Below are 16327 nucleotides of genomic sequence, written 5' to 3'. Positions count from 1 at the left end.
CAAGTTAACAATTATTCTATTAAAACCCAAATTACCTAAACAAGAAGTTTTATCTGTTATCAGAAATGCTTCTTCCCACACTTCAAACAGAAAGAGTGCTTGTCAAGAATATGCTCATGTAGCATGTGTTTTGTTAAAATTAGCTTTAACTCTGCTCAACAGTGCTTCTAATAAACTTATGTACTAACCCAATTTGTCCAACAGGCAGAATATCAGATTAGAGATTTTGTATATTTTTACATGTGTTTTGAAATTGCTCAATGCAAACACATTTTTGTAGTGAATTATAAAATAATAAATACATCAACTAAACTTTGATTTAAAATCAACTCTGAATCATGCATTCACCTGTAATATTAAAACCTGTAGTTTTGTGGTAGCCATGACGACTATAACCAAGGCGATCATATCCATTTTTATCAAAACCTTGTTGATCATATCCTTGTAAAAAGAAAAAGATATATTTTATAAATAGATTATTTTTCTAAATTCCCATTACAGGAAATTCACAAGAATTTTAACAACCTCATGTTTTTGTTTTAAATGGAAAAATATTTTATTCTAAAACATTCAAATTCTAATTACAACATACAGTTTGCTATTTTGGAAAGATGTTAAAAAATACTGTTGAAACAAGATTATAGCTACTTACAAAAGAACTACAGTACTACACAAACTGGTTCTTTGTTTACTCATCAAAAAACTGGGATAACAAAAATAATCACAAATTAACAGTATGCATTAATTCTTGATTAATTAAGAAATATTTCAATATTTTTAATGCTGTTGTTTTTTCACAATAATATCAAGGCCAAAATATTGTACATTGAAATAACTGTAAAAAGTTTTCCATGTAAATGTATCTGATATGAAAACTTAACCCAAACAAATTTATTATGTAAACATAGCAACGTTAAAGAGCTAGGTGTACTTGGTTGCATCAAAGTTCTCAAAAAATATATGACTATAACAATGTTAGCTATGATAAACCATACAATTTTGCTAAAAAAAATGCCTACCTTGATAATCAAAACCATCATCATCATAAATTCCTTGAGAACCTCCATCATAATCATTAAAGGTATGTGACTCTCCTTGTCGATTGAATCCATTGCTATTATAACCATATCTTAAAGAAAATGTACAAAATATGTTATAATCTTAAAGTACAATTACTTTTTTCAGTTAATAAAGGTAGTGTGAGTTAAAATAACAAAAACAATTTACACATACATCCACAAAAATCATAGTAACAATACATAGCAATTATTTAAAAAGTTTTACATCACCCAAACAAAATGCATTTCAATTAAATTTTTTTATAATTCTGAATAACAACACAAAAAAATACTATAACTAAAATATTGGTAAATAACCATTTTTTACTCATTTAAGAAAATATATTTTATAACACAACTCCTGAAGATGTTGAATCCTTTAATATTACATGTACAAACATTTTTCAATAAAGATAACATTATGGATTTGGTTGTTGTTAAGCGCAAAGCTACATGATGGGCTATCTGTGCTCAGCCTGTCATTGGTATTTAAAACCTAATTCACAATGTTGTAAGCCTCCAGACTTACCATGAGCCACTGGGGGCATAACATTATGACAAACAAAATTACAATGTAATGGTAACACAACTGACCATCATTCCTGGAAATACTTGCAACCTTTTTATATTTTTTCAAATGAAAAACTGAAAATAAAAACTAAAGTAACGTCTGCTTTGCTTTCAAACACTTGGTAAGTTTTGACAGTGAAGAGGAAAAAAAAGGCAATGTCTCAGCTAGAAACATAGTTGAAACAAAAAATATACACTCTGTTATAACAAGTATGATTTTGGCAAATCACATCATAAGGTTTGCCAACAATGAAGCAATATGAAACGGTTTTCCTTTTCTTGAAGCTTGATTAATGAAATTGAGGTCATCATGATTTTGATACATAACTGGAAACTAAAATCTAAATAGTGGCATCTAATTATGTAAAATATTGAAACAACTGACTTCTGCAACTGTAAACATCAATTTTAGAATCATCTTAACTTTTATATAACAACCAGAATCTATGATGTATAATTTACCCAAGTTTAGCAACAAGCAAGTAGTTTGACACACACTTCCTGAGAATTCTTAATCTCTCTGTATAGTTAGTACAGTGTGTAACCCATTATTTGTGGAGAAAAAGCAATTTATTTACTTTGATCCTTGTGGTACATCACCCTCTGATCTTGTATATATTGTGAACTGTCGTGTCTCTCTAAGCATTCTTCTGTCTCCTATTTACAGTAGCTGCTTCCCATGATGCATTTGAAAAGCTGTGCATGCATGTAAAACTCAACTTTCACTTTTGAAATGAAAGGAGAACAGGCATGAATAATGTTGATGGCAAATTTTATTTTGCAAGCAAGATATTCTACTCTAAATTGTTACAAATTAATCATGCTATCATTCACGTTTCAAAATGTGACTTAATTTAAAAATAAAAATGTAGATTTACCATATGTTATTGTTGAGTGACTCTTAGCATGACTGAAATGCTCAACAATTACTTTTCGCAGTGGGCGGTATAAGTATCTCAGAGCTTTGGCTCTGAGTGAAACCAAGAGTACAGCACAATTAACCTTTTTAAAGTCTGTGAAATAATTTAAATTGATAGATTAACTTTAAAGTTTTCCCATCACTGGAGACAGGTACTTTTGCTTGTGACAATATAATCATGGTTGAGGGTTCAATTAAGTGTATATGGTTGTTACTTAATGACCGACTGTAAGAATGTATCGTATTGTCAGAGTTTTATGTATAAGTGGGCCGAGGATTCTTCTACAGTAGGTGTCTGTGACTTTTTGGCAATAAATTTGAGCAATAAACGAACAGCACACAATCCACTTGTTTCAAAATAATATATATATTCAAAACAAGTCAAATGTATGTACAAAATTCTTTACACTATAGGATATCACAGTTGTATCTAAAACTCTTAATAATTCTCTATTCTTGTCAAAGGTCCACTCAGGTTGATTCAATTATTTTAGAATCCAATTGCAAAGACAAATTATTTTTCTCTACTCATATCAGTGAATAATTCACTTACGTTACCTGTAGGTTCCACAGTTTTATCCAGAACAGGTGGGTTCAATTACTTTAGAACATCCTTTGACAAGACAAATTACTCTCCTTATTTCTATTAACCTGTGAAACTCACTTTAAAATATTGCCCGATATGGCTAATCACTCACATGCCAGCTAACTTCACATTTTCTAACTTGTCTCTGACTGAACTTTACTTAACTTTGCTTCTTTAATTCTTAACTTGCACTAGCTTGGTCGCCTATATTTATACCTTGATCACCGAGGCCTTGAACTTTCTATAAAGTACATGAACGGTACTGATTTAACAATACTCAGTAAAGGTAACGAGAAAAATAGTGAAGGTTTGATTAATGTGACGTCAACAATATTAGTAAAGCCTCAACAATAATGTAAATACAACATATGACTGTTACTGAGTTACGTATCCAAACTTCTCACAACTAACACTTTTAAAACAATCTATCTTCAACACTCATGTCTTAAAAATTAAACAATCATTAAATATTAACTCACAAAATATATTAAATAATAACACCTACACTAAACAGTCTTATATATTCAACATGTATTAGTAGTTGTATAAAAAAATCATTTAATGATAAAAATAACATGTTGAAGAAAACTTACTTGTAAATTGATATTACCATTATTGCTGTTTAGACTTAATGAGATTTGTGTATTTAAGTTAAATACATAGACTATCAGAAAGCATTATGAAATTAGAATGCTTAACTAAATAGCAGTCTATATTTTAAACTAGGAATCTAATTGGTTGTCTTAATTACAAACTTGTATTATTCAGTATTATATGCCATTAGCTATTCTCTTAATTAAGAAGAGACTAGATTTAAGTAGCTAATTAAATTATTTCTCTTCATATTGACTATCTAAAGTTTAATAATTAAATGTCTAGCTTCACTGTAAAAATTCATGTAATTTTAAATAAAAAGTCTTAGAACTAACTGGTTTTAGGTTATGTTTGTTTACTCATTTCCAAACAAACAACATATGATCAATCATAGAATGTTTACATATGTATCACACAGTTTATTTTTAGCATGTTTGTTATTATAAGCTTGAGCTTAAAGTAAACAGACTGAAACTACTGATTAAATATGAATTTAGTCTTGACTAGCTTGAGAAATATTTGAAAGTTGCCAATTGTGAAAGTCTAAGATGCCAAGCCAGAGCAAAAATGACCTAAACCATTAGATTTTTAAAGTCAGACTTCAGTATGGACAACTGAGTTTCTTTCAAAAAAGAAACCAAATACTTGATCTTCTCAGATTAAGAAAAAAAACTTCCATGTTACTCAAATACTCGGACATGTTGAATTACCAATGTGTCTGAATGTTATTTATTTAAGCTAAGGATTCAGATAATGTTAGCTTTAACTCTTAAACCCCCAGTGGACAGCAGTAAGTCTGTAGACATATAATGCTAGAAACCAGCTTTTGATACCTGTGGTGGACATAACATAAATGGCCCATTGTGTAGCTTTGTGTTTAATTGAAAACAAACAAAGAAAAAATCAATGTTTGATATTATCTTGTAGAATACAGTGTTTGTTTGTGTAACTAAAGGATATAGAATTGTTTACGCTTCCCTGTTTAACACATACACTTTATAGACTATACCAGCTACTTCTTTACTGAATTAAAGTCAAATGCAAACATCAGTAATTATATACTATATGGTACACAGCTACAAAACACAACCTAAATCATAATACATGTGTTACAAAGGCAATTAAATGAAAAAGTTAGCTTGCTCTACGATCACTCCTATAAATTATATTCAAAATCATACATGGAATTGATTACATGAAATTATAATGTGTTTAAGAAAAAAACATCAAAGTTCAAAGGGGGGTAGTGGGATAATTTAGTCAAAGCAGAAGGAAATTGTTCATTTTCAAATATGTGCATATACAAATTGTAGATAACCCTCTAAAAGCTTTCATAAAATTCCATTGAACGCTACTTACACACAAATTATAAATATTCTTTTTAACTTGCTAAAAACTGTTGTTTAAAAATTTAAATAAAAGACAGTATAATAAAGTTGTTTTTTTCATTATAATATTAAAAAGTCTACATAATTTTACCATTTATAATAGGGACTCTGTTTTCCTCCCTTATGATCTTTTACGAATTCTTGCCACTGGGGTGAATCTAGTTATTAGACTCAAAATGAAATGATGGATAAATAATACATTATTTATGTTATAAATCCAATATATACAAGTAGAGAATACAAATGTTTTTTTTTTTATTAAGCATAAAGTCACATAATGGGCTATCTGTGCTCTGCCCACCACGGGTATCGAAACCTGGTTTCTAACACTGTAAATCTGCAAACATACTGGTGTGCCACTGGGGGGCAGAGAATAGGAAAATCTTGCCATTAATGTAAAGAACTGTGTTACCTGTCATAGCCCTCAGCATCGTAGCCGTACAGTCGATCAGGATGAAGTGGTGTACGATAACAGCATGCTCCAATCATGCAAGAAACTCTGCAGTCATAATAAGATGGAAAATTGTTGCTATTACCAAAACATCCAGAATAAACGAAAGGCTCACAATTCCCAGTCTGCTTGTTGAAGAACCATCTTTGCAGATTATCTTGACAGTTTTCTACAGTTTGTAATAAAAGAACGTTTTCTAAAATGATTTTAATAAAACTTCTGCTTCTGAAATTATATCTTTCTGAAAAAAGAAAAAATCATGTAAATGTTAAATTTTGTCAAAAAACAATAACACTTTGTTTCTTGACAACACAGAACAAAACAAGTGTACAATCACCACTGTAAATGATCTATAATTTTACTAATATTAGCACAGTCGTAAAGATTAAAGTGCTTAACAACTGACCATTGTATATTTTCACAAATTATCTCCAGGATAATTCATATAGAACACATGAAATCTGAATCTTGTAACTGACTGTAAAAATATATTTTATATAAAATTTAATTGTTTTACTTTAATCATAACATCTGAACAGGCTAACCTGTTTTGTTTTGTTTTATACTTACTATGCCCAGGATCCACAGGTAAGTAGCAAGACTGGGTAGCAGGATGGTCACAGTATGTTCCTTCAAACTGTGGAGCACAATGACAACTCACTAAGTGAGGCTGCTGAGGCCATCTGGAAGGTAAGCAGGTTCCTCCATTTTGACAAGGATTAGGGATGCAGTAATCTGAAAATGTTTTAAGATGCTCAGAATAATTCTGCAACTTATGAAACCAAATATTTACTAGATGTACACAAATCTGAAGCTTACTTGCAAATTACATATTAAGACTATGATAACTAACAATCTCAATGTTGTTGTTGATTTCCTAATGAAAAGCTACATAGTAGGCTATCTGTACTCTGTCCACACATAGAATCAAACCCTGGATTTTAATGTTGTAAGTCTGTAAATTTACTGCTAATTCAGCCAGTGGACCCATCCCAAATGCACAAGTTTTGAAAGTAAACTACTTGTAAGACTGTGAAAAAGTGTATTAAACTAAGCTTCTATAATAAAATACAACACACTAGGCCCAACTTACTCATTTGAAAAAAATTATTATTGCATTTACCATGTTTCTATTTGTATTTTGAGCCTTCTAATTTAAGCCATTTGCACATACACTTAAGCATTCCACCTACTCTGAAGACAGTCTGCATCAGTAGCTTTACAACTTTTCAAACTAATTCACCCTATGTTAAAAGTACCACAAATACTTATCTTTTAAACAAAAACAGTAAAGGTTTCAGGAATATTATGTGAATGTCTTAACTTTTTTTTTCAGATTACACCTTAAAGTAAAGCCAGAAAACAAACAATAAAATGAGATTCGATATTTACTACTTGTCATAATATTAGGAACTAACCACATCATAAGTTATAATAAATAAACTGAAATTATACTGACATTTAAATAACTTAAATTAAATGCAATAAAGATTAAAAAAAAAGATATTAACTGACTGAGATAAAAGCTCCACATCCAGGGTGTGAGTTAGAGATTTCTATTTTATATTTAGTTATGGTTTTGTTTTATAATTTATGTATTTTCTTATATTTCTATCATTTAGTTCAAATACATTTTTATTTGCCTAGCTCACCTGCCTCCTAGTCTCCTAGCATACATTAAATAAGTTATTTTTATATTGAAATAACTGACACAAGGCTCTACTAGAATTAATGTATGTATACTAAGTTCACATATGATTACATAAAACAAATAATATGTTATTAGCAATGTATGACATCTAATCTCATGGTCTGAAAGGAAATAAAATGCATATGATCTCAAGTTGAGCAAGACTAATGAAAGTAATGAGACTAGAGATACACAAAATATATTTGTTAATAAAAGAAACAAATTCCTGCAGCTACTTGCCTGGTCATTATTTATGATATTTTGGAGAAGCATTTAATATTATTAGTTTGTAATCTTTTGAAAGACGTTTTTTTCTTCTGATTCTTTTTTCCTAATTTGTTATTATTATTATTATTATCATTTTACTGTGTTCAGATATTACTGTTTTTTTTTGAAAGAATATTTAACTAAAAAAGTCCTAGCCAGGCACTAATTATTAATTCATTTCTAAAATTTGTAAAACTTGTACTTAGTAAATCTATAATTGTTTACATTATCCAAGCAGTAACATGGTTGTTTGATTTGTTCCATTGATAATGTGGCTATACAATGTTATAACAAAATAAAAAAATAAAAAAATGAAGAAACAGTACTTAAAGCACCAAGGTAATATAAGCTAGTAGATATTCAAATGCAAGCCCACAAAAACTACAAAACATAAAAAAATACCAACAAACTGCATATGCTAATGAAGAGATGATTACATAAACTTTAATAATTAATTATAAAGCTATAAATACAGTGTAATTCCTATTTAAGTGGAATTTAATGTGCAACAACCAGTAAGACTAATAAAATGAGGACAGAATAATAAAAATAATAGTTGTTTTTTTTGCATGAGCAGCATGAAACTTTAAAACTAATAGTTATTTATAAAGATTGGAATACAATGTTTCATCAGTTGGGAACTTTAATTATTAGCAATAGTTTTGGCCATAATTCCAATAATATATCATGATATTCAGTCAGCTAGTAGACTTAGTTAGTTCTAAATATATTAAGCTAACAGTGCAGAACAGTCTATGACATTAGATATATTTAATAGTGTGAACAATACTGTTAAGTAAATTAACAATAAATAATAATATAGTATACCTGACTTAGGGAACACAGAAACACTGGCACGAACTACTGTTGTAGAAGTAAATTTTTGAAAAATATCATCTAACATAATATGCCTTATGACTTAGTCAGTAAGCTATTTTGACTATGTCACAAAAGACATAAGGCTTTTTCTAATATATTTTAGTGTATTAAATAACCCAAATAATTAGCACTGGACCTTCAAGCAGCATAAGCTATATAACAGCAAATTCTCTAGTAACTTCAGTATCCAAAATTCACCACTTAAAGATTTTGAAGATCCTATAAAATGCATGTGTAGACTTTTTTTTTCATTGAATATTTGGCTTTGACAAAGTCATGTGATATGTACATAGTATAATTATATAACTTCACACTTCTGAAGAAGCTTGTGTGCTATAACAATCAGAATAATATTAAAGAACAGTTGGAACTAACACAGTTAAAAAAAGTTAAAAAACTGCAAGGATACTGATACAACAGTTATAGTCTATAACTAAAAACTGGTGAAAATGCTGCTGTTATTCATGGAACTATTTGAAAACTACTTTTAGTTCTGATATGCTACCTTTCGGTTCTGAACAATCAACAAATTGACCATCAACGTGCCAGCGAGAGGTGCAGCTGTCACAAACAGACAGAACACGTTCAGCTTCTCTGTAATTCTGACACTTAGAGGTATCAGGGGTGACATCACAAGGTTGTACCTTGAAATCAGAAGAAATAAAACAGATACAAAACCTTTCTCTCCAAATCTTTCCAATTCATAGCAAAACTTAAAAGTCTTTAAAATGTTATAAAGAGTATTATTAAGTGATGGTAAACTTTTACAATATATGTAAAGAAAAAAACAGAATCCATACTCTAAAGATAAAAAATAGAATGGACAAAAAAGAATTATTAAAAAAAGCATATAAAAAAAGCAGTCTCTAAATTCTAAAAGTAAAGTGCTTAATTTCCCAAATATTTTAATAAAATATCTAACAAAGATGCATTAAAAAAAACCCATAAAAACACACATTTAACCAAGTATATATATATAGCAAATTTTTATATGTACGTCCTTTTGGTTATTTTTTTATACACCTATGATTAGTCACTTTATTGAACTAACCTAGTTTTGCTAAAAAATTATATTGATTCAATCACTCTTATAAATGCAATTTTTAGAAAAGTATGTTATAATCACTGTTGACAGACTTGCATGTCAGTTTCTTTCATTTACTGTATATAGTTGTTCCATAACCTTCATGAACTGTATAATTAAACATAAGATAAAATTTTGATTTCTATTTCTTCCATACTACCTTTTAGATTAGGAACAGTTAGCTGGATGTATCTAAAACGTTACAAATTATAGAAGTTTACATTTTCCTCATCTGAAAATGTATTTTTGATAGATACTTGCCTCTACACACAAAAAATCTATCTTCCTCCCACAACTGCTTAAGACATTTGCATGTCACTAGCCTTGAGGCAACTCCCACTTAATCTTATGTGTTTTAATGTGAACTGCACTGGTGCATAATGACACCATCACAACAAAAGCTCTCCACCAAAAGGAGTGCAACACGACATCCATACTCAGTAACTCTCCTCTATGCACTTGCACTCCTGATAACTTCATTCTTTGATGAGGCAAGATAAAAAATGTGCACCAAAAGTGGGGAGATTGGGTGGGAATGTGTGAAGAGGTATGTATTTGAAATACATTTTCAGATTAGAAAAAAACAAACTTCTGAGACCATAACTCAGGTCCACAAACACAGAAATGCTAGAATCCCATGTTGAAATGATGGAGGGGGTGTTGCAAAATTGTAACTGGATGAACTCCCTTCACAAAAAACCGAAACGGAAGTCAATAGAGCGTGACATCTGATGGCAGGGGCTACCATAGGGGCACACCCATGGGAGACTGCATGTAGTCTTGCCCAGGGTATACTTTTTAGCTAGAATATTAGGGGGAAAAGGCAAATGAGCCCCATGTATCGCATGACCATCTGAGCACTTGCACACAATCATTCCGTGAGCCAATAAGTGTGGTGTGGTTGGGGTGCATTCAGATTGTACCTTGTATACTCACCTTGACTCTACTGAACAGATTATATGAGACAGACTCCAGCTGCAAGAGGAGGTCACTTTAGTTATGCAGCATGGCTTCATTGAGTACATGCTCACTTCAACTCTACTGAATACTCCATTTGCAAGAGAAGGGCACTGTAATTATGCAGCATAATTTCATATAGTGTGTGCTCACGTCAACTCTACTGTACAGACATTGGCTGCAGGAGAAGGACACTTCAGTTATGTATGGTTTTGTATAATGTGTGCTCACCTGTACTCAAGTGAACAGGCTCTGGCTGCAGGAGAAGGGCACAAGTTTTATTAGCTATGGTTTAGAGGGACAGACAACAATATACTGACAGTGTCATGACTGCAACACTAGCCACCTGGCAGGATCCTATGGATTTAAAGTTCTGAAAAATAAATTGCACATATTCTTTTCAAAAATGATGGGGTGACTGAAGAATGGCAATGAGTGGAACCTGAAATCCATCAGAAAACAAAACCACCAGATGGTGTAGAAAAGGAGAAATGAATGTTTGGAAAGTCATCCACATGCCCACTGAATGAAAAAGGTGACAAATCAAATGCAAAGAAATGTGAATAAGCTTGAAAGCATCCACATCTATAGACAAACATACCCACTGGAGGAGCCAACAGACCCATCCAGTAAAGATAGAAGGAGAGACATACCTGGAAGAAGAGGGGTCATAGGTTAGGGACAGTCATGACAGGGACCCTGAAAGAGAGAAAGGACTGAACAAATCCCACACATGAAAATGAAGGGATGATATTCCTTGATGAAAAAGGTATGTGTAAGGTTGAAGTAATAGAGGGGATATTGGGTAAATGAAGGGGGTGGGGTGGAAACCAAGGCTGAACTGGCTAAAGAGGTACCCAAAATACGACCTGATAAGGAGTATTGAGGGAGGAGAAGAATAGGCATATAGAAAGAGGTGAGACAAGATCTTGCTGAGAGCATCAATAGCCAAAGCTGAAGGACGAGGCAAAGGGAAACAGAATGTCTGCTCAATATAATGACAAGAAAAATGAAGTTATCATGAGTGCAAGTGCATAGAGGGAGTTACTGTGCATTGAGGTTGCATCACTCTCCCATTTGTGGAAGGCTTTTATTGCATGATGATATCATGCAATAAACTAGGTGGGAGTTGTCACAAGGCTAGTAGCATGCAAATCTTTTAGGCAGATGCATGAGGAGGACAGCTTTTCTGTGTGAATAGGTGAGTTATCATCTCAGAGTAAACACAAGCAACAAATATTTATAACTTATCTTCATGTCCATAGGACAAAAGTAAATATATCTGAATTAGAAATAACAGAACACCCTGAAAAACTGCCTCAAGCTTATAGAAAATACTGTAATACTTGTAATACTCCAGATAGTTAATTAGGCTTAATTCCTAGGTGTTTTTTTTAATTAATCTAATATTATCTATCGGTAAAAATATATATACAGACTTTTTTATCATCATTCAACAATTCAAAAACACAATAAAAACATTTTAAGTTTCTCAGTTACTTTTATAGTTGCAACAGGTTATTTAATCTACTCAGGTAAGTCAAATACACATACCTTCAGTAAGCTTAAATCTAAACCTCTGAGAACTGGCTAAATTCCAGCTGAATTTCGTTTTAATAATAACATCAGTCATGAAATTATCTTAATTTCTAAAAGAAAAATCCAAGTAGTGATAAGATTAATAAAAGTTACCTAAGTGTAGGGTATAAAGCTTCCTTAACATATGTGAGCCCATTTAAAACATTTCTATATATAGAACAATCTCAAATTCATCAGAAGTTTTCTGATACATATACACTACTCAAAATTTGGTAGGGATCACCTGTAAAATGAATAAACAAATAACTAAATAAATATAAGTTGTTTGTAATATTTCTTTTACAAATTCAAATTTTACTTGCTCTCTCTCATCATGTTTCTGCACAATTCAATGCTTCAATTCATTAGCTTCCAAGTATGGAATACAACTCTCTGGCTCACAACTAAGGTAGCAGCAATATGACAAAGAGACACTTCCATGTGTAGCATGTCAAGGCAACATTAAAATTATGTCATGCTTAAGTGCATTATGAAATTAGCCTGGGACAAAATGGTTTGAAATATGAGTGTTTTAACATAAACATTAAGAGCAATGCAAAAATAATCCACATGATGTGGTAAAAGATGTTTCCTACTCCATTAGTTAATATATAAGTATTTTCTTTTAGTTCAGTTTGAACATGGAAAGTTGTTCAAATAAACACAATTCTTAACTTTGATTATTTCTAGCTGTGTCAGGGATCTTGAACACTAACTGGCAATTAACTGACTTTCTTGCAGGGAAAATAGCATGTAACATCCAGAAATAGAAAGCTGTATTTTCTATCAACAAATCGGGTAATGGATTATGGATTCCCTGCCCCTGCAGTCAAGCATAGGTGGACAAAGGTCATGTGCAGAAAAAATTTCATGAGTAAACTTGGCTTAGGTTGTTATGATTGTACTTTCTAGCATTAAAAGCCAGGTTCTCTTTTGTTTATTAGATTTCCTGTAACTTAACTTTGAGCAGAATAAAGAGATTTTGTTAGAATTGAGAATTTTTTTGTATATACATTTGATTTATTTTGTTTTTCGTTTTAACTTTGGGTTTATTTGTATTTTGCAGCTTTCTTTTATTTTAGCTTATAGCACAAATACTGGACTGGTGAGAGACGGAACTCACAAAGGTTTAACTTTCCTTCTCTTTCTCTCTCTCTTTTTCATCAGTCCAAAACACTATTTCCCTCGTTTTGTTTTGTCATGTGATAGTAACTGTGTTTGTAATATAGTTGTGTGTTGAGATTATCATTGTATGCCTTTTGTGATTAAACTCTTTCTTCTCGAAAACCTCTGTCAGAAACCAGAGAGACACATAATTATACTCTCCACAGTCCAGTATTTTTCAGTTAGTAGGCCTGTGAGAAAGCCATGTAATGGAGGAATACCACAATGGCATAGTGTGTCACACTGAATAACTCCTTTTTCAACAGAAGGTCTGTACTTTGCATGATTTACAAATTACCAGGAGTGGAAACTGATTAATGCTTCCTTTACCCCTTATAGGTTTGAAAGTAACTCAATATTGGTTGTTTATTAGCACTGATAAACAGTGATACCTAGCAAATGTTGACTGTAGCATATATAATATATGATATTTTACTTGTGCTCAAGATGATGAAAATTATTTTGTACTAGGTTTACTTACAGTCTGTTCTTGGCAAGGGCAGTGGGAAAAGAATATGTCCGCATCAAAGCAATACATTTTAGACCAAACAGACTGATGAGTTGACACTGGCTGCAAATTAACAAATACAATAATAATAATAACCCCACAGACTAAAAACATTATTTGCAATTTAACAGATTTAAAATAACAACTTGAATTTTGATATCTTGACATATGCATCATAAATTAACTAATTTGAATATTTAAACATATTATTTCAACATATTTTTTCATATTCATATGAAATAATGAAAAAGATGTCGAAATAGAATCAATAACAGTTATGTTTCTTGTAATAAAACACAGGTGATTGTCTTGTGTGATTAGCTGCTTTGGATACATACATTATCATGGAGTTAAATTAGAGGATAAAACTAACCACAGTATAGAAATTGTTTTTACTAAAAATTAAGAACTATAATGAAAATAGCTCCAAAAGCTAAAACACTGTATCAATGACAACATTTTATCTTGCAAGATATGCTTCATGTATTAATTTGATTGGAATTACATGACTAGCCTAGAAAAAACAGGTAGTCAGTGTATACTATAAATATCAGGAAAACACCTTCGCATAAAATCCTGCATTTTATGCTCCCTCTGAAACAAAGCGACAATGACTAGAGTTCAACTGTTTTGTAGCATCAGTAATTTTCTGACGAATACTACTAATTACTAAAAACCAAATTCTAGAGGCTAGTTAAGTAGCATGATAACACTGAGGAGGAGCTGAAAGAAAAGTCAGAGCAGTAACCAGGTTAAAACAAGAACTACACAACAGAAAAGTTTTCATATCAGTAACATAATATAAGATGTGAATACTTAATGGTAAAAGAAAAATGCATATTAAAAACTGATGCTTTTAATTCAACAATATGGATTTCAAAAATGTATACAAAATAAATATGCCTCATTAAATCATGCCAGGTGGTTTCATATTAAGACAAATTCAGCCTTTATTACTTGACTTATTTCAAATGTTGCATGTGTCATATGGCAAAAAAAGAAAGCACTAATAGTTGCTAAAATAATTATTCCAATATCCACACAGAAGCTGATATAAAAAATATGCCAGTTTTTAAGAATATGTCCAATGCAAACATTATTTGAGATTTTATTATTAACTTCAAACATGCTAGTCAGTAAAAACCACCAAAAGGTTTTTCTGAAAATCCTCTACAAGCAATATGAAAACAAAATCATTATAAATTCAGTGTAGAAGAATAAGTACTAAATAACTACAGTTTTCTTCAGAACAAACTTTATCCTAATCTTTAAGGAGCATTTCAGCTTCTATAAAGCTGTAGGTTTTAAAACTGTAACTTATAGGAATACATACAAGCATAATTTGATTAGTAATAATTGTGTGTTAGTGTTACTTACAGTATGCTAGTTCAAAAATGCTGGATTCCAAAAAATGCAAAAAAAAAAATTTCTAAGACACATTTAGAGCAGCTTTTGTTTCAGGACATATATTTTAAGGTGACCTTCTCTGTCCTAGTAGAAAATGAGCAATGCTTTCATATTTCTAAGCGGATGCATACAAACTAAGGTAGATAAGAAAGAACATTTGTGCACTGGGAAATATACATTCCAGCTGCAGTGAAAGGTTTAAATTGTCGCAGAGACAAGATGAAGAGTATGATCGAACTTCAACTTATATTCAAGCTACAAAGAACAACAGACACTGAAAATTAACTATAAGACCAAACGTAGACTTTAAACTCAACTTAATTTTCATTACACAAAAAGCAACTAATGGACTGGCCACATATAAAAATATTAGTGACTGATAACACAATGATTTATCCATCAATAAAATCTGATTTTCATAATGAATAAAATCAGTTATGTAATATAAACTGTGTAATTTTCAAAATGCAGTCATCTTTTTTTTTACTTATAATTTTCAGATCATTATAGCTTACACATATCTCAAGCCAATAATCCATATCCCATTATATTTTGGATGTTACAAAATACACACACAATATGAAAAATTAAAAGCTTAATTATAACTAGCTAGGAAAAAACTAAAATTGTTTAAGACATTGTATCATTATTTCTTTTAATGAAATAAATGTATAATTTATAGTATAACATACCTTAAATGAAGAGAAATGAATAGTTTTATTACTATGTTTATTCCATGTTTGGTTTTCCCAAAGTGCAGGCCTCACACTATCTTGTCTACTGCAGCTACGAGGCAGAGTAAGAAGAAACTCTCTAGTCTGATGGTGTAAAATATCCTGTAGACGTCTAGCATCTATAAGTACAAAGGGTCCTTCATAGCCACAACTACAACCATTATGGTCCAATCTGTCCTTGTTAAAACCATAGCGGTCATAGCCATCAACAGTCAAACCTGTTAAAATTAATACATTGTTTCACTGTAACATTTTTTAAATTCTAAACAAATTTAACAACACTAAGATAAATTAATTGCAGTGTCTATAGCACAATGGAAAGTTTTTAGCTTTTTCAGTGCTAGACTAGTGTGAATATATATGTGTGTGTGTGTTCCACAGGGAAGAAGGAATACTGCTATACTGTTACCAATAAAATTTTATATTAAAGTTAACAAAATACATGACTGGAAGAATGGTGGAGTTTTCTCATACAACTTCTGATAAAAATAAG

General features: G+C 31.1%; 1 protein-coding gene across 1 annotated transcript in view; it reads right to left on the bottom strand.

Annotated features, from left to right (window-relative positions):
* LOC106461313 (kielin/chordin-like protein) overlaps window positions 1–16066 on the bottom strand; it is a 119315-nt gene extending 103249 nt beyond the window's left edge. The window contains exons 1-7 of the mRNA XM_022388562.1: window positions 15793–16066; window positions 13667–13756; window positions 8908–9046; window positions 6137–6301; window positions 5528–5735; window positions 1020–1129; window positions 349–441 (exon numbers count right to left, since the gene is read on the bottom strand). Coding sequence (XP_022244270.1) covers window positions 349–441; window positions 1020–1129; window positions 5528–5735; window positions 6137–6301; window positions 8908–9046; window positions 13667–13723 — 772 coding nt within the window. The 5' untranslated portion in view covers window positions 13724–13756; window positions 15793–16066. The remainder of the gene's footprint in view (window positions 1–348; window positions 442–1019; window positions 1130–5527; window positions 5736–6136; window positions 6302–8907; window positions 9047–13666; window positions 13757–15792) is intronic.
* Window positions 16067–16327: the final 261 nt, after the last annotated feature.

This window comes from Limulus polyphemus, unplaced genomic scaffold (genome assembly GCF_000517525.1).
Source record: "Limulus polyphemus unplaced genomic scaffold, Limulus_polyphemus-2.1.2 Scaffold38, whole genome shotgun sequence".
In the NCBI taxonomy this organism is placed as follows: Eukaryota; Metazoa; Arthropoda; class Merostomata; order Xiphosura; family Limulidae; genus Limulus; species Limulus polyphemus.
This window is presented reverse-complemented; position numbering and strand designations above follow the sequence as displayed.